This window comes from Phyllosticta capitalensis (genome assembly GCF_038381095.1).
Source record: "Phyllosticta capitalensis strain CBS 128856 chromosome Unknown BKA78scaffold_12, whole genome shotgun sequence".
NCBI classification, from domain to species: domain Eukaryota; kingdom Fungi; phylum Ascomycota; class Dothideomycetes; order Botryosphaeriales; family Phyllostictaceae; genus Phyllosticta; species Phyllosticta capitalensis.
In genome coordinates, this window is record NW_027117450.1 from 661,749 (window position 1) to 686,267 (window position 24,519).

The window sequence follows — 24,519 nt, forward strand, 5'->3', positions numbered from 1 at the left end:
ATTGCTGAAAGCACTTGCCTATTTAGGTAATTTTCTTGGTGTTGAGTTTTATTTTGGACACCCCCTCTACCTCCTACTAATGATTAGTAATAATAGTAGGCCGGCTTGGGCTGAGTAGCGCGCGTAGAGAGATTAGTATATATATAAGGAGGTGGTGCAAAAGCTGCAAGTAAGTAGAGTAAGGTAGAAATAGCTAACTAGAGCACCTAAAAACTTAATACTAAGTAAAATCTTATAATATTTTGAACTTTAGCAACTCGGCAACCCCACTAGTAGGTCTGGTGGTGCAGGATTGCTGAATTAGAGGCCTTAGTGACGTGGGGTGGTGTGGGAGTTGCGCAACTGAGTTGCGCAACTCGACAATCAGTGGGGTTGCTTACCACTCTGCTTCAGCCGCAAGCGCTTGAAAGCTCCCTGTAACTACCCATCACAAGAAAAATTCTCTCTATGTTGAACGCATTCAGCGCTTGAGAACTTCATGTCTCTACGTGTTTTGACTTAGTGACAGAGATTCCCAGATTAGCAATTTCTTTCCTCACCAACTATGGTGTGGATGGGGTTCAAACGGTATGGATTCAGTCCACCTACTACTAACAGAGGTGTGGATACAGTTTGGGAGTGTGGATTAAGTAACTACATGTGGATTGAGTTTATATTTTTGGCGATGGTGTGGATCCAGTAAGTACCCCTTAAATTTAAAAGCGTCTAGTCGTCTATTCAAGATTTTACTTTTCTACTTCATCATCAACACCAGGCAATCCCATTAAACAGAGATCCACCTCGCCATCCACTCGTCGGTGACCTGCTTGGCCTCATCCACCAATCCCATGTCCAGCAGCAGCTGCGTGGTTCCACGCACGGCGCTCTCGAGGGCCGAAAAGATCCACGCGTGCGTGTAGCTCGTGTGCTCGCCAATAAAGACGGTGTGCTTCTCAGTCTTGAAGTAGGCGGGCAGGTACAGCTCCTGCTGGCCAACAAGGGGGCTGGCCCACGAGCCCGACTCGTACTCGTTGTTGATCCAGCAGATGCGGTCGTAGTTGCCCGTGTACTGCTTTGCGGCCTCGTCGCCGTGGATGGCGACCATGGCGCGCTGGACGTAGGCGACGTGCTCGTCGTCGGTCAGGCCGCCCCAGCTCAGCACCGTGTCGTCCGAGTCGTAGCTGGCGAGGATGACGCCCGGCAGCGTGCTGTTGATCTGGTAGCTGGGGTAGCAGATGCTGCCGATGCCCGAGATGTTTGTGCTGCCGCACCCGCCGATGATGGGCGCGTCCAGGTGCTCCCAGAACCGCGTCTCGTAGTGCAGCGCCACCTTGCACGCCGTGCCGTAGTTCATGCTGCTGATGGCCCGGCTCAGCAGACTCGAGTAGTCGGGCATCTCCCAAAGGCGCACGCGCGTGAAGGGCACCGCGACGACCGTGTAGTCGTACTCGGCGCTCGTCAGGTCGCTCCACGGGCCGTCGGGGCGCCACGAGACTGTCATCTTTTGCGCCTCCTCGTCGTACGACAGCTTCTCGACCTTGGTGCTGAAGCGCGTGCGGTTGGCGACGAAGGGCATGAAGGCGCGCGGCAGGCTCGACAGACCCTTGTCGATGGTGCGCCATTCGGTCGCGCCAAAGTAGATGCTATCGTACAGCCATTCGGGGCTGTTGGTCGCCGTGGACACGGCTTGGTCGGTGATGTCGGCCGACTGGTGCATCACGTAGCGCAGGTAGGAGGCTTCGGAGAAGTCAAAGTAGCCCTCCTCGACGGCCTTCTTGTGCGCTTGGAAGACGTTGGTCGCAATCTCGTTCTTCTTCTCCCACGTCAATGCGTCCCAGGAGTCGACTTGGGCCAGGGCCTCCTCGACCGCCGTCACATTGGAGTAGGTGGCGGTCGTGTTGGTCGTGTCTTCGGGGTCGTTGACAGCGCTTTGGATCCACTTGATGAAGTTGACGGCGAGGGCCGAGTCGTTGCCGTTCAGCTTGTTCATCGTGTCGGCCAGTTGGAACACCATGCGGTGGTCCATGATTTGAATCGTCTCGTTGGTCGTCGAGTTGGTGATGCTGACGGGGAAGCGCATGGGTCCCATCTCTTGGTATTGGTACTCGTCAGGGGTGGTACCGTTCAGGTAACTTGTGTGGACACGGCCACCGACCCTTTCAGTAGCCTCGAGGATTTCCCAGTTGTAGATTCCTACAGAGTCGAGCAGATGCTGGAAAGAATCAGCATTGAACGAAACTGATGAGGAGTTGTCAAACTTACAGAGGTCATCAAACCAGCCATGCCGCCTCCGAGGATACCAATGGTCTTCTCCTTTGCCTGAGACACAAAGACCGAGTCCGGCTCCTTTTCCTTGAGATACTCGACACCGTCGAACCAAGGGCCCATGGCATCCGCAATCTCCGCAAAGGTGACGCTGCGCCGAGTCTTCCTCTTCTTGATCTCAAAGCTTGCGGATCTTCCCACAGATTCCTCGCCACTGAATGCGTGCAGACAACCGCCGTCAAAGGTGTCTGCCGGAGGGAGCCATGTGAAGCGGGTAGGTCTGTTGGATTCCCATCCCATATGGCGCTTGGCCAAGGGGTGGTCTCCGATGTGAGTCGTTCCCACACGATGGTGCGCCTCATACGGAGTGCTCATGTCGCAGGAGCCATAGTAGACGGACAGCTCTCCATCGACAGGACTGGCAAAGCTGATGTGGATGTTGTGCACGCCTTCGGCATCCGCCGTGAAGGGGCCCTCGAAGTGGATTGCTGGTGACCGAGGAAGGGCTTTGCCAGCCGCTTGAGCGACCAGGGCACTGGCGGCTGTGAGTAAAAAGAGACCCATTTCCACAACAAGGACTGATTGCCGGGCAAAATGAGGAATAACCGTCCAAGTTTCCAGGTGTGTCTGGCAAGCCATCTGCCTCCAGCCAAGATGCCATGTTTATATAGTTGTCAATATCCACCACATTGAAGTGGACCATCGGACATCGGCGACTCTTTCTGCGCCCTGTGGTGGCTTACCGGAGCGCATACCTACATGTCTGCAGGGGTTGTGAAGATAAACGGACTCAGTATTGTTCCCGCAGAGGACATCAGGCCGACGCCGAGTTGATATCAAATCAAAGAAGAGCTCCGCGTCGTGGTGACAATTGAATGTCAATGGAGAACGGGGGGTCTTCATGTAACGATTACCATGAACATCATCAAACATGAAGCCTTTCAATGTTCTGATTCCCGGTTGAACCAAGCCAAAGGTTGTACATGCCTAGCGGTAGCGTTCTATGGCCCTGATTGATGCTGTCAGCTCGAGCCACAAGGAGATTTCCGGTGGTCATTTGCGGGGTGACAAGTCCTGATAAGACACTTCAAAGACCACCGCGTCGAATCTGAACAGAGAAGGTCCACGCTGGCCCCTGACCACTGGGGAAATCCCCAAACGCCCCCAGATCTTATCAGCACCCACAGCCTCCACTTTATACGGGTCGATTGCCGCTTTGGCACCGTCTTTCTTTACCTAAACACTCTGACTTGGAGATCCGCAAGAAACATGTCGACCTGAGCCGCATCTTGACAAGCGGAAACCTAGCTCTTCCAGCCCTGCGGGCTCTAAACAAACCTTAGCGGCCCTTAACCTTACTATCGGATCCAACCCTAAGCCACGTTGTGAGGGCAGGAACAGGGGCCTAACGATGAGGCTGAAAACGGACAGCAGAGCGGACAGTCGAGCGACGCGCAATCGCCGGCACTTGGGCACCGGCGACGGCTCATGGATGCGGACAATTCGGGTGCGCCCTTTCCGAATCCAAAGGGCGTGCCGAAGGACATCTTCTTTCTTGGCTGATGATACGGGATCAGGACGGAGTGAGGCCGACGGCACAGTTCTGTGTCAAGCGAATCCGGCAGTATCATCGGTTGCCGACCAGTGTGTAGACGCTTTGCCACGGCTCAACAGCTCGGAGCGCAGATTTGAAGATGAAGAATCTCCCTCTTGTTGTTGTTGAATAATGAAGTGTACTCAGACATCGCGCTGCAATGGAAAGGCTAGTCACGCTTAGAACGGCAAGAGCCGGAGCGCATGGTTTATGTTCTGCCGCATCGTCCCGAAGACGGGCGCGGTAGATCCTCTCTCATGGATGCGAATCTTGAACGAGATGAGAATGATCGGTCTGGGCACTTGGCTGTTGCGATGTGCAAAATGCCATCGTCTCACTTCAGCTCCAGTGATGAAGAGGATGCAAGAGTCAGTTGCGCGCAAATTTCTGGACTTCATGACTCGCACGTGATCCTCATGTCAGTTCAACTCCTCTGTGCTTCTGGAGCGCGACATGGACGCACCAGCAGCCTTTACGACCCTCTGCGTGCGTCGTTTTCTTCATCTAAAAAATCCACACAAGGTTTACAGGCATCGCATGCCTCCTGATGAGGCGGCTCTGGTCTACGGCCATCCACCGCTTGCCCTCCCGTAACAAATCTCGCTTCTCCAGATTTTTTGACGACGCGCGACGTTCGCAACTTTTGGGACGCGGCGGTATCAACAAGAGAAAGCAAGGCCATCGCACACCACAGGGACGAGCAGTGGCACAAAACCAATTCTCTGCGACAAAATCATCGACCGTGTTGGGCAAACGCCCAAACAACGAAAGCCAAGCTGATGACCACGAGTCGTCGCCACCAGTATGGAGGCGCGTCATATTGGAAAGAAGCGTACTTGTCGACTACCCTGTTGGTCCACGACCACCCGCTGTTAAGAAGTTGAATGCCTCTTTGAGGCGAGGCCTGAATGAGCCCACCAACGACACCTGCAGAAAGGAGTTGTGGAAAGATTACCAAAGGGTCAAAGAGCTCCACCGAGATGTCTTCAAATTCATGCCCGATGAAGCGTGGACTGTCTTATGGACTACCCAGTCCCAACGCTCCCCCACCAACGACAACAGATTGGCCCATATGAAACAGTTGGCAGATCACCTGACGGAGTTTGGAAGTTCAAAGTTTCACAGAGCCTACCTCGATGATCTATTTCTCTCGGGCAAGCGGGATGAAGCATCCTCGGAGTGGTTGAGAATTTACGGGTCTAACTCGGATCCAGTTTTCGACCAGCCAGAGTTTCTTGAGTATGGAGTCTATGTTCTCGCCAAATCTGGAAGGCTCGACTACGCCGAGATGATCCTAGAAGGCATGGATGAGCAGACATTGCCCGCTTACAAAAACATCTTCGAGGGGCTCAGAGAATTCAGACCAGACGACATTGACGCGGCTTGGGATTGGTACCTCAGAGTGCACGAAAGATTTGGTGACGAAATGACGGATTCTGACTACGAATTTTTTACGGGGTCATTTTTGAACGCCAATGCCTTAAGAAACGCCCAGAAAATCTTCGAGGACATGCTACGCTCCCGACAGTTCCAATTAAATTTTCGAAACGATCAGACGAAGTTTTTTCACCAAATTACCCGTCTCACCAAATCGGCCAAGTCCACCGAAGAAGCGCATCGAATGTTCCTGCCACTGTTGAATACCTTGCCAGCGAATTTTCAAAAAGGCTTGTTCTTCAATACGTGGTTGGAAAGACTTCTTGGTCTGCACGATACCGAGGCAGCCGTTTTAGTGGTCGAGCTGGCATATGAGTCGAATTGCGTGCCCGCTCCACGTATCATGGATGCAATCCTCGACAGCTGGGTGGGATCAAACCGAAATCTTCAACTGTCTGAAGAAATAGCCTTACGCATGGTTGCGCAAAGACGCGAAATAATTCAAAGGCGCGAGTCCACCCAGGCATTCGACGGTACTAAAGTGAGAACATATCATAGCCAACACCCAAAGCTCTGGGAAAAGTCGGAGGTTTGGAAGCAAAGACCTGTTCCGCCTGCCACCAGTGCCACGTTTTCCGTCCTTTTGACTCTCTTCCTCCAACGACTGCGAAAGGAAGGAACAACCGGCAGAGTAAGGGCCGAGTTCGGAACACTAATGCATATGCTCCGCAAGTGCAAGCTTCCGTTGGATCCAAAGGGGCTGAGTCTTGTAGTCCATTACTACCTCCGAACTCACAACCTGCGCAAGGTACAAGAAACCGTCATGGATTTCATCGAAAATGGCCCTAAATATCACAACCTAAATGAGGCCTTGATCGCACTACTCTGGAATGCATGCTTCCTAAGCATAGCTCGGCGTGGGTCCAACTTTATGAAGCATCCAGACCGCATCAAGCTGCGGGGCCCCAACGTAATGAAGCACAACTTGTCTTCCTTCAAATCTGCGTGGCGCGGCCGCGCACGCACCGCAAAGAAGACGTTCACAAGCTCACGAATGACAAAAATAATGATTCAGTGCCTCTGCGCCATGCGCAACTACGAGGCAACTCTGATGACGCTCTGCGTCTTGGCCAAGCGGTTTGGCATCTTGCCGACACCCAAGACGATTGAGATCATCGCAAAGAGCGTTGCGTCGATTTCGTTCCCCACGCGAAGTCCCACCCAGCGCAGGCTCACGGCACACAGCCACATCTACCAGCTCGACGCAGGCCAGCTAATCCAGGTCATGAGCCAAATGTTCAACATGCGCGTTCAGGTTGAGCTTGAAAGGGGCAAGACGCTGGACGACACGCTCCGGGGACATCTCATGGTTGAGACGCTAGTAAAGTTCCTCCGCATCACCATGATGCGCGATCGCAGTCCACAAGATGTCGAGGAAAAGATCAACCGCATCATGAAGTATTGGGGCGTCGAGGACTGCTCGACTGGTGAACAAACGGCGCTGGAGATATACCTCGAGCTTTACATGAACGATGCGTTGAGCGATGATGGGCCTGGACCAGGAGTCGAGACAGGACACGATGCTGAACCCGAGCAAGAATCCGGACAAAGGGACGCGAATCCGCTGCCTGGTGATGAATTCAACGAGCTTCGCTGGCAAGATCCGCCAGCTGAAACCGAGGGCGAGTCGTCTGAACAAACGGCCCAACCTCAAATTGAGCAGGATCTCGGATCCGACCCGAAGGACACAGACCCGCTAGCTGGTGATGAAGCCAACGAGCTTCACTGGCAAGATCGTTTTGCTGAAGCCAAGGATGAGCCGCCTCGACACACGGGGCAGTCCAAAAGACGGAAAGGTTGGGATTGAGCGTAAACGTACTCGCAACGTCTCGATTACACTCTAGCCCGAGGAGGACTTAAAAGGCACAGGAGATCCTATGTAAAATCATCAGCATTTTCAGGCGTTGGAGCGCGAGGCCAGAACAGCGAGGCGTCAAGGCCATGTATCGAGTTTACTTGTACGAAAGAGATCTCCAATCATTGACACTTGTGGACACCACTCCTCAATGCTCCTCTCTAGGGCACCAGTTGGGATAATTGATATCACGCATGTCCTCAAATCGCCTTCTTTCACAGTCGACATAAACGTGTCTACCTATGTTGCTCAATCGTCTAGTCACGAAGTCAAAAGGTGCGAAGGCGCGCGAGATCAATCTAGGCAATGAATCGACTACAAAGTCGCACTGACGCACACTGACCAGCTACCTACCTTACCCAGGGAATCAATTCAAGAACAGAAAATGCAACACTCCCGCCTTCCCCAACCTGGCCCCTCCCACAGCAATCTCTTCCCCTCAACCCTCACTTCGACCCCCAAGAATCCTCACGCGTGCCTGACCGGTGTGCCACGGCCCCAAGAAACAAGAGCACAACTAGCACATCATCAAAACGCAGCACGAGGCAAGCCCCCTACCTACCTGACCACCATCATAACAACCTCGCCATCCAAGAAACGAGACTGACCCAGCCGCTCGGACCGGATCAGACGGGGAGATCGGATGCGTTCTGGTACGGTGGGTGGGTGGTAGAGCAGGGTGACGGGATCGCTCGCCCGCTCGCTCCAGTCGCTTCCTGCACTCACGCATGCTTGTATGCAGGTCGGTTATCTAGTCGGTCATCCCCTACTTCCCCTTACAGTGGGTGACGAAAGAAATTGCTAATCCAGGAATCTCTGTCGCCGAGTAAAACACGTAGAGATGTGGAGTTGTCAAGCGCTTAATGCCATTCAATATAGAGAGAACTTTTCTCTTGATAAGGAGTCATAGGGAGTATTTAAGCGCTTATGCCTGAAGGTGGTGCGACGACTTGAAGCTGGGTCTGGGTTGAATTTCTTTCCTCGCCTACTGTGCCTTGTTCGTCCCATGCCGACACCGGCCTGCCTACCTGCCCACCTACCTACTATTCCAAGTCTTTGTCAGCACCGCCAACATCACGTTGTTGTTGTTGCTCTCGTCATCATCATCATCAGCAGCAGCAGCAGCAGCAGCAGCAGCAGCAGCAGCATCGGTGCTGCGACAAACTACCGACGCCAGATAGACGCCGACCGGCCGGCCGGCTCGTGGGCGCGTAGCATGGCTGCGTCAATGTGTAGGCTGGTCTTTAGATGTTGTGTATGGTGTATGGTGTATTTGTGTGTGTGGCAACCCCTAGCCAGTAGTAGCGAATGCATCCAAAGTACATACATGTACATACATGTACGTCCTACATACTCCTGTGCGCCCGCACGCGCGCTACACGGCAGACAAGTCACCCCACCACCCTCTCGCTCCATCACTGATGACTCGCTACTGGAGTGCTTGCCCCTCTCCCTAGTAACATCGGTGCGGGAGCTAAGTGGACGTGCTGGGGTTTGGGGATGGGTGGACTCAAGACGGACGGGGCAGCACACCACAATACGGCGTTAGCACACCACTATAGCTGGAGCTGTAGCTGCTGCTATTGCTTGTTTGGCTTGCTTCTTGTTTCTTCGGGTGTAGAAGTGGATAAATGAATAATAGCTGGCTGGCGGGTTGGGAATGGCGGTAGGTGGGTAAGGGGGGTTAGCACACTAATCCACAGCTTCTCTGTCACATCGCTGGTCGGTGGTCCACCGGTCTACCCATTCACGCAATTGTTGGCTGACGGGCCGGCCGGTGATGGTGGTGGTGTCCATCCTTACATTCTCCATGCACGCAGGAGACATCTCGACCTCCCTTTTCCTAGGTACACAACTGTCTACAGCGATAGGCAGGCAGGTAGGCAGCACTTATCAGTCGACCTGGCACAACCGCCTCGACGCCCTCTCTTTGGTGCATTCGGCTTGGCGCGAGTGGAGCAGAGGAAGATTCGAGAAGCAGCTTGATCATGATCATGATCGCACAAAGGGCACCACACCCTGCCACCACCACCACCACCACCACCACTCGACCTGCCCTGCCCTGCCCTGTCCCCTTTTCTGTAGAAAAGAAGCAAAGAAGCAGACAAGACCCGGCACCAGCACGCAGACGATGCTGCGACGCGACGCAACGCAACGCAGAGCGCTCGCTGCTCGGACGGCCGGCCGACCGGCCGGCTAGGTAGGTAGCTATCTAGTCAACAGGCAGCTCAGCCCGTACAGGCGCCATGAGCAAGCATACCACAACGAGCGATGGGTCGGATTCGGTTCGGTTGCGTCAGTTGTTGGTCGTTGCGATCTTGCTAGTCGCTTCGCTTCTTCATCTCCTGGGCCAGTAGATGGGGAGGGAGGGGGGCGAAGCGGAGCGGTGGCATGGCGGTAGGGGGAGAAGGAGGAAGTCAGAGCAGAGGGAGGGGAAGAAGGAGGCAAACAGGCGGGGTGATCAAGAAAAGGAAAAAGAAAAGAAGGGGAGACGAGGAAAAGAAAAAAAGAAGAGATGGATGACGAGATGGACCAACGAGCACAAGATGAGGCAAGGAGAGCGGCGGCGTACAGCTGGACAGACAAGCGGTCGAACCAACACGCGATCTCTGGATGAACAAGAGGGGAGCGGAGCGGCGGGGAGAGTAAATGTGTGGTGGTGGGGTGGTATTACATCCACATCTACATCTGCATACTACACCACCATGTGCGTATATGAAAACATGGGTTGCCAAAAGCCAACTGTGCACAGCACTCGCGAGGAAGGGAGATGAATTGGATTTGAAGAAAAGAGCGCGGAAAAATGGATATTAAGATGTTTACAACAGAGGGAAAAATGTAGTCTGAAGCTCCCACGATATTGGCATCGTAGTGATAGTCGACGACCCAGTCTAAGAATAACCAAGTTCCTTCAGACGGACAAAGGGACCAGTCGGCTGGCCATGTGCGCCCCGACCTCCTTCACCGAGCCTCGGTACCTGCAATGGTGTTCCTAGCAAAGGAGATACAGAGCGGGGAAGGCAGCGCGCAGGCCAGGTACACGCGTCTCGCGAAGGTGGCGGCGGTCAAGTCGCGTCACCGCCGTAGTGCGCTTTACGATCGCGCATCCATGTCGGTGGGTGGAGGGGAAGGGCAGTGGAAAGACGCAACGTATCCCATCCTTACGTCCATCCGACTGGAGGTGGTTGGCGCACACACAGCAAGTGACGGCCAGGTGACTTGAGTTGCTTGGGACGGGGCGATTGGAGTCGAGGAAACCCAGCCAGGCAAGATATAGTGATGGGTGCGACGACGAATATGGCTGAGTGACGACGGCCTACATTACATACCGAGGCTTCATGTAAGGAGGGAGGCATTGCAGTGTGTCCCAGGTCCAAGACGCACGCAAGACGCAAGAAGCAAGCAGGCGAGGGCTGCACTGCCACCGCTGCTACTACAACCCACCGCACGGCGCGTGCGAGAGATGGTGCGCGCTCTCCCCTCGACCGAGCCACAAAGAAAGCACTCGTTCAGTGTCAGTCGAGGGTTGACCGTCGGACCAAGTGATGAATGATCCTGACTGGCGTCAAATCTTCTCGTCCCATCATCCCACCATCCATCCCGTGCTCTCCAATGTGTATCGGCAGTGAGTCCACGTCCGCCATTTTGACAAATGTGCGGTGCCGCGGTGCGACGCGAGGCCTCACAAGGAAGCGGACGAGCGAGCAAACCTGCTTCCCATTTTGACAAAATGGTTAGCACGCCAATCCGTCCCAATCACCATCCCCTACCTCAATCAATCTCTCCATCTCTCACGCAGATCCCGACGGGCTGCTTCTTCTGCTGCCGGTGGGTTGCGGGGGTCAGCATGCATCCATTGCACCGTCCCGCCGTCATCCAGCCAGGCAGTCCAGTCATCTCTCTGCGCATCCACTTGCTCCCGCACCGTGGCAATCCCGGGCGTGTGGAATTTTATGCTCATGTCTAGCGTGCTAGTGGAATGGCGTTGGCGGGTCGACGGACGGAGGTGCTGAGCGAGTGGCGGTGCGCGAGCGAGGAACAACCTACCATCGTGTGTCTAGGCATGACTAGCTAGTTGAACGTTGACGAGATGCTAGAGCTGGTTGGCGTGGTGGCAATTCGAAGAGCGGGCGGGCGGGCGGAAGCGTCGACATGATCATGGATGGAGACGACATGAGCCGGTTGTTGCTCGAGCGATGATGGTGATGAGCGATGTGACCATTGCAAGGTCTCGAGAACACCGACGGAGTGGGCGTTCCGTAACTGCTTGCTGCCTCTGCTTGCTGATGGGGAGGAGCTGCGGCAGTGGCAGATAAAAGGGGGGTTTCTTTTCTGGTGCTGCGATTACTACTGGCCAGAACCTGGCACCATCACCCTCATTTTCCAGCTTTTGACAGAAAAAGAGGAAAAAAGAAATGAGGCTGGGAAAGGGAGAAAGAGGTGATAGGCCCTGCGAGGGACATTCGATCGCAACGAGGCGCAGGTCTGACCATGCCCTCTTGGCTGAGAGTACCCGTACAACACTGTGCGTATTTCGCAATGCTCAAAGTAGAAGGAGCCCCGTGTTGCTCGGGGAACACACGGAAGAAAAACGGGAATCGAAAGGCTGAAAAGCCTGCTCGAGAGCAGTCCAAGAGAGAAGAAAAAGGCACACGATCAATCTCGGGTAATACAGCCAACCACCCTTTGACGCCTCTGTGCCAATGGATGCTACAGCTGCGGGAGGGCAAGCAATGAGTCGAAAGGATTCCCGCGATCAAAACACGGCACCGGACCGGACGAGAGTTACATGTTGCCGATGGGGCGGATGGGTGCCCAGCTCGCGGCATGGATGTCATTGTGGAGTTTTTGCCGGGCTTGCTTGACGTAGACGAAATCTTTTTGGTGAAGAATTTGTTTCGAAAAGTGTTGGTGGACGGGGAGGAAAAAGAGGACCCCGAAATAGAAAATGCAGTAAAGACGAACAGACAGGCAACAATCCGGCTCTTGAAACGGCGCCCTGGTCTCAGTGGGGAGCGCAGAATCTCGTGCTACCGAAGCAGAAATGTCTTCTCCAGCGTCTTCTCGCGCGTGGAGACACGCACAGCACCAACCCAGGGCAGGCGTACCGTCAGAACCAAGTGATCTGCAGACGCACGTGATATGCTGTTGTGGAAGCACCTGAGCTAAGACATTTGCAGAAATGGCAAATGAAGACGAGAGAGCGAGAGCAGGGATGGTAGCCTCGTCTTTTGGGCCGCAACTGCTAGAGGGCGAGATATTTATGGGCACTGCTGATGGGACAGAGTCGTCGCGCTCAGTGGCCGGGGAAGGGCGGAGGCAGTCTAGGGGCAATGTCAGAAAGCGAAGAGGAGCCCGTCACGGGAGGTCGATGATAGCAGCAAGCTCGGAGGGTCTCGCCCATGGCGGTGGATGTTCCGGCATGGGGAGCAAGACGTTACCGCCATGGTACAGTCGCACAGCAGCAGCGCCCCCAACCGCAACGGGCAAACAGGAACGCGAGCCAGAGACCCGACGGACGCAGACGCATGCTGCAAGGCGTGCAGCTCCGGCAGTGAGTAGTGAGCTCAGCGGTGGGCGGCATCCATGTACCGGGACACGGCGAGATGGAAGAGCAAAGAGAGTTTGCGAGGCTTGAGATGGCGCAAAGTCCAAAACGCACCGGCACCGATCTCGGTTTCTGAGTGGACGAGCGGGAAGAATAAAAGAGGGTAAACAAAGAAGAAAAGCTGAGACGACGAAGAAGAAGATAGAGTAGGGAGGATTTAATCTGCGCGATGTACCCCGAGAAGTGGCGGATTGTTGGGCTGGAAGATGACGAGGGCGTTTCGACTCGGGCGTGTTTACCTGGTGGATAAACAGTTTGTTAGAAGGCGCAGCGCGTGCCCAAGAGCAGACGGGCGTTTGGATGAGGCGGGGATGATGGTGGATTTGTGGTGGTGCGGCGCAATTGGACGACTGGGAAGATGGTTGGATGTGGCTCGATTCGGAGCTGGAAGGGAGCGATGCTTGGGCGCCACGGTGCGTTCCGGCCCAGCCGCAGTGAGTCGTAGCTCGGCGGAAGTAGGCTCAAACAAACGGTAGATAGGGCAGACGGGAGGATCAAGGGAAGGGCAGCGGGCCGCAAGCTACCAGCAACCAGAGTTGGAGCGAGTTGGTGTTTCAGGGTGGTGGTGGTGGTGACAAACGAAGAGGACGACGATGATGATGGTGGTGATGATGGCCAAACGAAGAGCGATGGTGAGGACCACAGAACACTGACGGCCAGACATCGCCGGGGAGGTAGACAGAGGAGACGGACTTGATGCCCCCCAGCAGTGGGTCGACAGGGCTACAAGGACAAGGACAGGGGTCACCGGGCATCGCAACACCACCCCTGCCCTGGTGATAACTGCACGGCTACCTGACGGAGCGCTCAGTGCTGAGGCGCCGAATGGTAGAGCAGCGGCTCGTTTCGACCTTTTCCCCACCCACGACCGACTCTCAGCATACAAAGACTGCCCCGGGGAGCCCACGCATCCCGCGAACCCCTCCACAGCCATCATCGCCGTTGTCTACCTTGGCCCTGCTCCGCCAAACTAGCTCCGTTTACACCACGATCCGCTTCCGTAGCCTGCCGTCCATCCCCATTCAATTCTCACCGCTACATCGCCCGTCACACCGACCGCTGTACAAGTACGGCCCTAGGACCTCCCAATCCATGACCCACATGGACTTTGCCCGCCCCGACGACCACGACGCCTTTGACGATCCCAACGACCTTTTCGACACCATGAGTCCAGCAAATAGTGCTGCCGCCATCTTCTCTCCAGACTCTGCCTTTTTCGACCCTCAAGACTACCACCAACCGCCTGCTGTCTCGACGAATCCCTTCTTCGCCCCGGGCCACTCTACCGCAACCAACAACAACCCCTACATGCGCATGAGCGCCCACCAGCAAATGCCTTCGTACGACCACCAGCAGCCTGTGTGGCCCCCCATGAACGAAGACGACTCGCGGACTCCCACCTCTTCAATGTTTGGTCACGACTTCAACGACTCCAACTACCTCGCAGTCGGCTCCTCTGAGCCATTCCCCAGCTCTGCCGTTCCCATGAATGTGCGGCCGGCATCAGTATTCCAACCTACGCCCTCTGGAAACCCCCCTTCGCCACACTCCAACAAGGAGTGGATGGCCATGGCCGCCCAAGAAATGGAGTCGCGCCCCATGAACAAGAGGATGCGCCCCAACACGCCGACCGGACGCTCCTACTCGCCATTCCCCCGCCGCGACGGCATCAGGAAGAAGAATGCAAGATTCGAGATTCCCCCCGAGCGGAGCCTCCACAACATTGACCAGCTCATCGCCCAATCCAGCAACGAGGAGGAGATCAAGGAGCTCAAGCAACAGAAGCGTCTGCTTCGCAACAGACAGGCCGCGTACGACTCCCTCCCGCACCTTGTTTCGGTCCCTCGATCCGTGTTTTTTTGGTCTTTCTCTTCCCCTGCTAACTCGTCCACAGTCTTGATTCGCGGCAACGCAAGAAGAGGCACACCGAAGAGCTCGAGGAAGAAAAGAAGCTTTGGACTGAGCGCGTCGTGCAACTCGAGGAGGAGCTGCAAAGCATGCGCCTGCAGGCCGAGGCCTTTATGCAAGAAAAGGACCAGGCCCACCGCGAGAAGCTCGAGGCCGAGCAGCGCGCCCACAACCTCGAGTGGGAGAAGATGGAGATGGTCAAGGCCCACACGCTCGAGAGCATTGAGCTCCGCAAAAAGGTCAACATCTTGGCTGAGAAGCTCGAGAGCCAGAGCAGCCCCATGGCTGCCGTCCCCAGCTCCAACTTTACCGACTTTGCCCAAGACATGGACAACCTCAACATGGGAGGCAACGACTGGGACAGCTACATTTACAACGACGTGTACATGGACGACCAGCCGCCATCCAACAACCACTCGCAGGCCGTCGAGGCTGTGTCTCGCAAGAAGGACACGGAGCAGGACAAGCCCGTCGCCTCGGGTCTCTTGCTCATGCTGCTTCTCTGCGGCGCCTTTGTCGCCAGCAACTCTGGCGCATCACCGCCGGCCATTCCCCGCATGCCCGACGAAGTCCGCGCGGCTTCAGCTTCGGTGTTGGACAGCATCTTCAAGGATGCCGGTGTCGAGCCTTCAGCTCAATCGGCTCAGAATCTGCTCGCCCACCGCGTCGAGGCGCTCGAGCCTGCGCCCTCTGGTGCCTCCTGGCCGAAGCCGACGCTGTCAGGTACCGAGTTTGCCACCATCTCGCAGACCGCAGGCAAACCCCAGTTCGACGCTTATGCGCAGCTCGCCGCACCCACCAAGGAACAGGAAGCTGAGCAGGCCTTTTCCATCACCCCTGCGCAGTACAATAGCCTGACGTCGGCCGACTTTGGTCGTCGGACGTACGAAGACGGCACACCGCCAGCCACACCGACATCGCAAAACCGCCGCAACCTCGCAGAAACCCTTGCCGCCATGCGCGAAGAACGCAAGGGGGAGACTGCCGCAGAGGTCTACACTCGCAGCTTGCTTTGGGACAAGATTCCCACCGAGGTCGTCCGCGAGTTCAAGCGCATGGTTGAGGAGAGTGGCAAGGTCAACGGCGGCGGCGGCAGCAACAGCAACGGCAGCCCCGTCCTCGTAAAGGCCGAAGCCAAAGTCTAAGCAAAAGCAAAACCCCTCCGCTCACAATCATTTGAAAAGAAGAAAAAAATGACGACCAATACACGATATCGCACACAATCCGCTCTGCATGTCTCCGATCCTAACCACCAATCCTTTACCCCGCGACTGTGTCGATTACTCCCACACCAACTTCACTTTGCAAACACACCATTCGAGCAAGCATCGGAGGTTGTCTCTCGATGCAGAAGGCGTCATGTGCTACCAGCAACAAAAGAGAGCTGACCAGTTCGTGGGGGTGTGCGCACGCGGCTGACATGTCAGCCAACCACGAATCAACGTGGCTGGGCGGATGCGCACCCTCCACCGAACTGGGCCTCTCCGTCTGCTGGATGCCGCTGGCTGGCCTGCTACACCTGGGCCTGTTGTTGATTTTTCCTCCCCTTGCTTGTCAAGTTTTTGATGCTTTTCTTTTCTTGGATTGGATACATTGCAAAGCGTGGCGAGCGGTCTCAAAGTTTTTTTCCCTGATGTTTTTCTTTCCCCCCAAGCATTGCGAGCGATCATGTGTGTTTTGTTTTCCTCCTCTCATTCCCTTTTTGTCGATGATGTCTCACCACGATGGCTGAGGCTTTTTTCTTATCTTTTTTTTTGTGCTTGCTCCTGGCAATTTCACGCGAAGACGGAATACAGCAATGACGGACACGACGGCGATGGGATGACGAGGACATGTGACACGATTGAGCAGAATGGATGAATGGAACGAGTCATGTTGATATGGAAACTTGGATTGGACTACTTTGGACTGGGCAGATTGACGAAACGGGTATTTTTCCTTAGACCGCGATGGCTTTTTTGTTTTTTTCGTCTCGTCTCCTTTTCTATTTTGTTTCGCCTTTTGTTTTCCTTCTCACTCTGAAGCGTCAAGATGAGATTGGAGCTGGCAGCGGAGGAGAAAAAGATTTCACGGATGAACTAACGAAATGATGACGGAAGAGACGTCAGTCAGGCCAGGCTGGGCCCGGGCCTCCTGTAGCTGCGAAGAAGCGCACTCGATTTGTTGTTTCCTTCACTTCCCCATCATCATTCGCCAAACCAACTTCATCCAACACATCTCTTCTCTCCTTCCCTCAATCATCATCTTCTTCTCTGCGCAGATTCCCTCAAACCCCGGCCGGCTCGCTCTTCTTTTTGTTTCCACACCCCTTGGACTGCGTCTTTCCCCTTCTTCCTCTTCTTCGTCCGAAGAGCCTTTCTTGTGGCTCTTGTCGATGTGGCTGGCTGGCTGGTTTTCTCCCTCTCTCTCCCTTACCCCCTTCACCCCTCCCCCCAATCTTTGCCCTTCCCCTTCATGTATGTAAACTCAAAAACGTAGGCACAACTACCTTAGCTTGCGCACCAATGCCCCCGTTTTGGAGAGGCTCAGGCTGGCAAAGATGATTGCAAATTCTTTTCTCTTCTTCTACATACCCCAAACAAGCTACTTCACTTGCTCCATGTCTACCGTGCGGCGGACCAAGGCAACCGCTGTCTATAACAACTCGCAACTAAGGTGGTGGTGGGCTGTGTAGGGGAAGGCAAAAAAAAAAAAGGCCCCCTTCCGATGCCTAGCGTCTGTTGCCTTGCCCCTGCCCCCCCTACGTACCTTGGCTATACCCGATCGCTGCTATGCCTGGCCGCCCGCCCGCCCGCCGCAGGGGCAGAGGAACGTCCGGCCGGCCGACGCCAAGGGGGTGGCCGAGTTTCATCATGGATGGGTCCCGTCGGCATGTGTGCGAGCGAGCGAGCGAGCAATCGGGCGGGTACTTGTCTGGGGTGGGCCAAGCCGGCCGGCCGTTACCCCTCCGTTGGTAGTTCACGTAGCCATGGGGGGTGGGTAGCAGCGCAGCGTTGGCGCGTACGATGTCGGTTGCGCGTCGCCACTTGCTTGCTTGGATGAGAAGATCTCGGGCGGCGGATGGAGGAGGCTGGATCAACTACTGGAGGCAAGGGGATCGTGAGGGGAGGCATTGTACAATGGCTAAGTATGTATGTAGGTACGGACATGAGGGAGGTTGGGTTGTTGGTTCGTGTTCTGCACGTCTAGGAGGCACCACCGTATAGCAGAAAATAGACACTCCATTTTTCGCTCTCAGTGGTCAAAGACATACAGTCGACCAGTGTGCAAGGAGAAAAAGAATGCATGTCGTCACAAAGTGAAAAGGGCGGCAAGCAAGCTATCAGAGTTTGAGACAGCAGCGACGTTGGATGGCACGGTGCCACAGGCACATGGCCAGCAGAGGCATGCGGGCGCACAACCACCACTACTATTTGTTGTGGTTGGTTGAAGCTTCGGAGTAGGGGAAGACGACCGAGTGAGCCAGACGGGCGGGTAACAAGGCGGTGTGCGTGGTGGTGGGGAGACGGTCGATGCGATGTGCCCTCTTGACTGCCCGCCAACCGCCAGGCTTCTTCTTCCTTTGCCCGCCAATCCCAGCACACCACCATCACCACCACCACCACCACCACCACTCACCATTCGTCAGCCCCGACACTTTTAGACATTTTTCCTGTGCCCCTCTTTCTCTCTCGACTTTTCCCACCTCTCCTGCTCTCTCAACCTACGAAAAATCCTCGTCTGCTCTGCCTTGGCTGCTTCCCCCGGCCTCGCGCCCGCGCGGGCATCGCAAAATCCATCCACTGACTGCCAACAGTCATCCCAATCGAGCGGCCAACCACATTGCTCCCGTGATCCGTCCGCGCCCGCTGTCTCTTTGCTCCGCGGCCATATGTCGACTCTGCCAGTAGTCCAGCCAGTACCGACGAGGCTATCTCTATGCGCGCAGTGCATATGGGCCACCAGGCACCACGTCCGTCACGCACATACGACGACGACAAGACCAGAGCGGCCCGCGCGGCTGCGGAGCGGCTTCTGAACCCGCGGGAGAGCCTGCGACCGCCCCGAGCTGCCCGAGCACTGCGCCGGCTGCGTCTCGAGAGTTTTTCGGAGTGGACTGGCCCGAACGCCCGCCGCCGCTGCTGACCCAGGGCAGGAAGCAGCCAGGCACTTGCCGCGGAGGAAGGAATCGCGCCACCCCAAAGGTGGGCTGAAAAAAAAAAAAAAATACACGCATCAGAGCCGTTTTCTTCCATCCTTGGCAACAACGGTCATGGAGAAGAGAAGAGCTCACAAACAAACCGGACGGTCTGTTTCGTCGCCAAATACGCGGCCAACGCAAATTCGCAAAAAGCAATCACCCCGCTCATTTGCATCTTTCGCTGCCCACCTATGCACGCTCGCTGGAGCCGCGGCGAGCGGGTTGGCACACTGACCAGCTGTTCGCATGAGTCGAGTTGGAGCGCCCCGAGTCAGTTTTGCCTCGGGCAAGCAACTTGTTGTGTGAACTGGCAGGAACCAGCTGCTTCCACTCTTTGCCATCGTCGCCCGCGACCGCCGCAGGTCCATATTCCGGCGGATGAACAAAGTGCCCCTTGGACTCGGCTTAAGAGAGCGCGCTCATCATGACGACCACTACTGCCATGCCAGGGCCGATGGAACGACGTTGCTCCGCCTTCGTCGCGGGCATCGAAGCTGGCGCGTCAAAGCTTTTGGATTTTGGGGCGGTTGGTTTGGCCTCCGCCTGAGGAGCTGGTTGCCTGGAACCCGCAACTTGTAACTGGGCCAGGAGAGTGAGGCAGTGAGGCTGACGGATGACTGACTAGTGACTACTGACTGGCCCGTCATGGGCCCTTTTTTTGGAATGAGGAAGGAGCTAGGATTTTCAGGATGGTCACGACGGTCATGCGTTCGGCATGGCCAGGAAAAAAGTGTGTTGTTGGAGCGTGATGATGAAGCAGCTGGGAGAGTGAGCAGAGGGGCTGCTGAGCGGCGGCATGGGCGGTGAGTGACGAATGCTGGCTGGCTGGCTGGCGAGCTGCGCCGGAAGAGGCGCTGCATCTGGAGTGTGGGTTGGCGTGTTGGGGCGGGGATATAGATGGATGCGGCAAGAAACGGGAGGCCTGTTGTGGGATTTCTGGAGATGGTGTGGTCTGGCAGTGGGCAAAAAGAGGAAAAAAGAGGGCGAAGGAGGGGACCGATTCGGGTGGTGGTGGAGAGAATCACAGAGCAAGAGATAGGGATGGATGATGACGACGGCGTAAGGGGGGCAAGATGGATCCATCATTCATCCATGCCCCTCAATGCCCGTAACTAACCATGCCTGGCCTGGTCTAGTTCGAGTCGAGAGAGGAAGGGCTTCAACGCAAAGTCAGATGGGTGACGCGATTGCCGGCCTGGCTGGCGTCGACATCAGCCGAGATGTGGGAAGATCTTGCAGGGGGAAAACGGACAGGCGTGCCCGTAGGTCAGTAGTCAGCCCAGCAGCACAGCAAGCACCCCCTCCCTCTCCATTTTACCCTCTAAAAAGGCTGGCGCTTTGTGATGCATGTTGACGGAAGTCAGTTTAAGCTATCTTCTCGAAGGAAAAAGAAAAGAAGATGCCGAAAGGAAACCTGGCCATCTACAACTCACCAAAGAGCGTCATGGCTCTTTGTCAACCCTCTCACCATGAAACAGGTCCACACACAACTCATATGTCCATCTTTTACGTCGCCCGTGGATTCTTGGTGCCCATTTTCCCTCCTTCTCTCCATTCTTTACGGCACTCAGGCCTCCATCTGCCACGCTGCCCTTTTTCATGCGCAGACGAAGACCCAGACATGGACACACGGAGCAGCCAGCATCAGCATCAGCCAGCAAGAGGCTGTGGCAGTAGTGGAGGCAAAGCAAGGCCGCTGCCGCCGCCGCCGCCGCCGTCGTCGTCGTCGACGCTCCATGGTGGTCCGTCTCCGTCTGTCTGCATGCAAAACGCTCAGTAGTCGCCCTCTTCTCTTTTTTCGGTGCAAAAAGAGAAACACCTGGGCCATCCCACGCACCCGCCTGACCAACCAACCGCCGCTGAGGCAAAAACAAAAGCCTAGAGACTGGCGATCTGCCCTCCGGCCTGCCCAAGTCGAGAAAGGGTCTGTTGAGGAGAGAACGTGAAAGAGCCAGCGCCGTCTCCGCCACCAGAATATGACGAAGAAGGAATTGGCCATGGCTGACGGATTGGCTTGCCACTGGACTTGCCGCTGGACCTCCTATTGTCACGTTCGTTGTCTCTTCTGCTCTGCTCCATAGTAGGTGAGGAAAGAAATTCAATACAGGCTCAGCTTCAAGTTGTCGCACCTTTACACGCAAGCGCTTAAATGCTCCCTATAGCTACCTATTAAGAGAAAAAATTCTCTCTATATCAAATGCATTAAGCGCTTAAGAACTCCACATCTCTACATATTTTAACTAAGCAATAGAGATTCCTAGTTTAGTAATTTCTTTCATCACCCACTATAGCTCTACTCTACTACTTTATCATTATTATTATAGAAGGACAAATCTCAATATAGGTATTAATTATAGGTAGTCATCAAGCAGACACACACGCACACGTCCCCCGTAGGTAGCCCCTCCTGTTCGTTCATGCCTGCTGCCCCTCTCCTCTCCTCTCCTCTCCGGCTCCCCAACCCTCTCACTCCCAGTAGTCCCTCCCCGCCCACACAACAACACGCCGTGGGCATGTATCGTACATACTCCACCAGGTCCGTCGTCCAACCCGTTTCCGCCCGAGCGAGCGAGCGACGAGGCGAACAAACCCTGGCCCGGCCCGGGCGGGCCCCCTCGCTCCTCTGTCCAAGCTCGACGAGTATACCTACCTACCTGTGTGGTGACGCATTCAGGCAGGGCGCTCGGCGCAGCTCGCGGTGGCGGCGGTGTTTGTGGCCGGTGCTGCTGGCCGGCTGCTGCTGTACGATCACAGCGTACAGAGGTGGGTAGGCGAGGTGGGTAGGTGCGGCTATTAGTAACTAGTAGTAGGTAGGAGGAGTAGGGCGGGCAAGATGGGTATTGTACTGTAGGCGGCGGCGGAGACATGGGCATCTATCTGTGCATGCGTGTGGGTGGGCTCGAAATAAGCTAGGTCAATAGGTGGGTAGGTACATGCCCCATCTTGCGCTGCCCGGCTCATCACAGCAACAACCAACTCTGATCATATGGGAGGAGGTGTGGATAAGCTACCTGGGGAGCTGGACACGTAGATGGATACAGCCACCACCACTTAGGTCCTTCGCTGCTACTACTATTGCCATAGTAGGTGACGAAAGAAATTGCTAATATAGGAATCTTTGTCGCCAAGTTAAAGCACATAGAGATGTGGAGTTCTTAAGCGCTTAATGCGTTTAATATAGAAAGAATTTTTTCTCTTTATAGGTAGTTATAGGGAGCATTTAAGTACTTGCATCTAAAGGTGCGACAATATAAAGCTAGGCCTGGGTTGAATTTCTTTCCTCACCTACTATACTGCTGCCACTACTGCTGCCTCCTCTGTTCCACCTATAAGATACTATACTCTACACTATATTGCTCTTCTGCTGCCTGCATGCAACACCAAGTAGGTAGGCATCTGTGTGTCTCCATATCCCACCTCATGTGCGCCCACCTAGAGAGCTAGACTGCCCATTTTCCGCCGCCTGTCCTTGTTCCCAGTCGATTAATGGTGGATTCACACAATCTCTCAATGCACGCGTGTTGCCTTTTTTTTTCTTTCAGCAACACTTTGAGTTTTGCCACATGTCCAAGCATTTTGATTGTTTCCCCTATATTTTCCCGTGCATCCTGGCATGGCGCTGCAGATGAAGAAGAAGACACCCCTCGAGAAATCTTGCCCACAAACGACCATCAGACAAGACGATGCCGCTGTTCGTTGGTGGCTCTCCCCACAGATGGGAAATTGAGGGCGGGTAGGCAGCGTGCGCGGGATGCGTCTATGCAGAAAGAAGGAGAACCACCAGTCTAAAAAATAAATAAATAAATAAATAAATAAATAAATAAATAAAAAACAGTCAAATGTTGACGACGTCCTTATTCCCATTATCTGTTCATGTCCCACTTCTTTCCATGCAGCAGCTGTGCCTAAAAAAGAAATTCCGGTTTTCCCAAAAATGCAAAGGGGCTACCAGCAGCCACTCTTGTCCTGTTTTGCTGTGTTGCTACTTCTCAGGGGCTGCTACTGGAAAGAAGCAGCGAGCGAGCGACGAGCTCTTTCCAGCAGGAACTACCGACTCTTTCCCCCAAACGAATCTTCTCCCCCTTGAAGACGAGGATGGTTCCACTCTGCATGGAAAGGAGAATTGGAAGTCGGAAAGAAGAGGCACATGGATGTAGACGTTGAAGCTCTCTCTCTCTCTCTCTCCGTGATGTCTAGATATAGTGTAGTTGTTTTTCCTTTGACCGTTCCTTTCTCCCAGCACAAACAATTTCCTCTTGACTCCCCTTCTGCTTCGTCTACATCACTCTTACGAGACTCGATGCTGGGTTTCCTCCAGACCAACCAATGATGGGTAGATACCCAGGCAGCGAAGCAGGGGGCCCGCCCGAGCGAGGTTCAAGGATAGGGAGGACAGCCATTTTAAAGAGATACCTGCACAATGGGTGACAAAAGAAATTGCTAATTTAGGAATCTCTCTCACTAAGTTAAAACACGCAGAGATATAGAGTGCTCAAGTACTTGATGCATTAAATATAGAGAGAATTTTTCTCTTAATGTGTAGTTATAGGGAGTATTTTAGCACTGGCGTCTAAAGGTGCAACAACGACATGAAGCTGGGCCTAGGTTGAATTTCTTTCCTTGCCTACTGTGCCTATATGGGGCTCCTTTCCTCCCGTGTCCCATTTCTTAAAAGTAGGAGGAGGAGGTGCCTGCTGATTCTGCCGCGCCGCGGTCGTCTCTGACGATGGAACATCTTGGAATAGGGAGACAACCACGCGGCACGGATAAGAGGAATAGGGGCTAGCTTTAAGCTGCAGATAAAGGCGGTATTTTGTCTGCTTTGTGATTGTAAATTCTTTGTGACAAGACAACAATATGCCATTGGCTGGACTTGGGTGTAGAAAGCGTCTATGGATCGATTTCTTTGGTCTGTACTGACTGCATATGCACAGGGACACTTGCGGTGACTTGCGCGTGCCTACTCCAAAGTGAGCGATGCACGGGAATCAGGAGAGCCCAGTGAATGGGCAGTGACATGAAAGACGCCCACTATCCCCGCGTCTCCTTCACAGCCCGAGTTCTGCGCGTACGAGAAACAAAAACGAGCACCTTTCACACCCAATCGAGGCCCAACAACCCCCCCCCCCCCAACCAACTAGGCCAGAGACCGCAACTCGGCGGCGTGTTGCGAGCCAGCCAGCCAGCCAGCCAGCCACCAGCGAGCCATGACTCTAGTCAGCAGCACGCATGCCCGGCAGGCGGCAGCCTTCGCAGCTCGACCGACCGATCGATGCGTCGAGGTGCGCGTGCACGCTCACTTGCCGCTGGACAGGTAGGTAGAGCCCAACCAACAGACGCAACTGCCGCTGATCGAACCAACGACGCGCAACTCGAGACGGCGAGGCGCCGACCAGTAGCGCAGCAAGAAGCCGAATCTTAGGGCACGGAGTGGCATGGTACGGGCTCTACAGTACATGTGCATGCAGACAAGGGACAGGAGGGAAGGGCGGGTGCGGAGCCGGTTGGACGGCTGGCTACTGGAAAGCCGGACGGGGCAGCATGGTCGACATGGCCAACAAGATGTACAGTTATATAGACAGACACGCAGACAGGTGCAGGGTATTCATGTACAAACGTACATGCGTGCGGGCCCTGCGGCTCTGTCTGTCGGCCAAGGAGGAGCCCGAGAAGACGAACAAGGAGCGCGCAGA

General features: G+C 54.9%; 7 protein-coding genes across 7 annotated transcripts; 5 read left to right on the forward strand and 2 right to left on the reverse strand.

Annotated features, from left to right (window-relative positions):
- Positions 1-763: 763 nt before the first annotated feature.
- Positions 764-2,808, reverse strand: BKA78DRAFT_258834 (flavin-containing amine oxidoreductase-domain containing protein; the record flags this gene model as incomplete). Its single annotated transcript, XM_066885314.1, has 2 exons — positions 764-2,191; positions 2,242-2,808. The coding sequence occupies 2 exons, from the start codon at positions 2,806-2,808 to the stop codon at positions 764-766; spliced, it is 1,995 nt and encodes a 664-aa protein (XP_066739154.1).
- A 1,498-nt stretch (positions 2,809-4,306) lies between these two features.
- Positions 4,307-7,329, forward strand: BKA78DRAFT_326584 (uncharacterized protein). Its single transcript, XM_066889449.1, has one exon. The coding sequence runs from the start codon at positions 4,386-4,388 to the stop codon at positions 7,080-7,082; it is 2,697 nt and encodes an 898-aa protein (XP_066739155.1). The 5' UTR covers positions 4,307-4,385; the 3' UTR covers positions 7,083-7,329.
- A 159-nt stretch (positions 7,330-7,488) lies between these two features.
- BKA78DRAFT_326585 (uncharacterized protein) lies at positions 7,489-7,955 on the forward strand. The gene has a single exon (XM_066889450.1). It carries the CDS (start codon positions 7,516-7,518, stop codon positions 7,735-7,737), a length of 222 nt encoding a protein of 73 aa, XP_066739156.1. The 5' UTR covers positions 7,489-7,515; the 3' UTR covers positions 7,738-7,955.
- A 3,395-nt stretch (positions 7,956-11,350) lies between these two features.
- BKA78DRAFT_51385 (uncharacterized protein) lies at positions 11,351-12,226 on the reverse strand. The gene has a single exon (XM_066893303.1). It carries the CDS (start codon positions 11,966-11,968, stop codon positions 11,507-11,509), a length of 462 nt encoding a protein of 153 aa, XP_066739157.1. The 5' UTR covers positions 11,969-12,226; the 3' UTR covers positions 11,351-11,506.
- On the forward strand, positions 12,141-12,856 carry BKA78DRAFT_51361 (uncharacterized protein). The gene has a single exon (XM_066893302.1). It carries the CDS (start codon positions 12,313-12,315, stop codon positions 12,766-12,768), a length of 456 nt encoding a protein of 151 aa, XP_066739158.1. The 5' UTR covers positions 12,141-12,312; the 3' UTR covers positions 12,769-12,856.
- A 1,046-nt stretch (positions 12,857-13,902) lies between these two features.
- Positions 13,903-15,743, forward strand: BKA78DRAFT_239274 (uncharacterized protein; the record flags this gene model as incomplete). Its single annotated transcript, XM_066883898.1, has 2 exons — positions 13,903-14,549; positions 14,633-15,743. Coding segments are annotated over 2 exons (1,758 nt in total), but the record flags the coding sequence as incomplete, so codon positions are not given.
- A 4,360-nt stretch (positions 15,744-20,103) lies between these two features.
- BKA78DRAFT_51456 (uncharacterized protein) lies at positions 20,104-21,014 on the forward strand. The gene is made up of 2 exons (XM_066893304.1): positions 20,104-20,910; positions 20,989-21,014. Exon 1 carries the CDS (start codon positions 20,170-20,172, stop codon positions 20,770-20,772), a length of 603 nt encoding a protein of 200 aa, XP_066739160.1. The 5' UTR covers positions 20,104-20,169; the 3' UTR covers positions 20,773-20,910; positions 20,989-21,014.
- Positions 21,015-24,519: the final 3,505 nt, after the last annotated feature.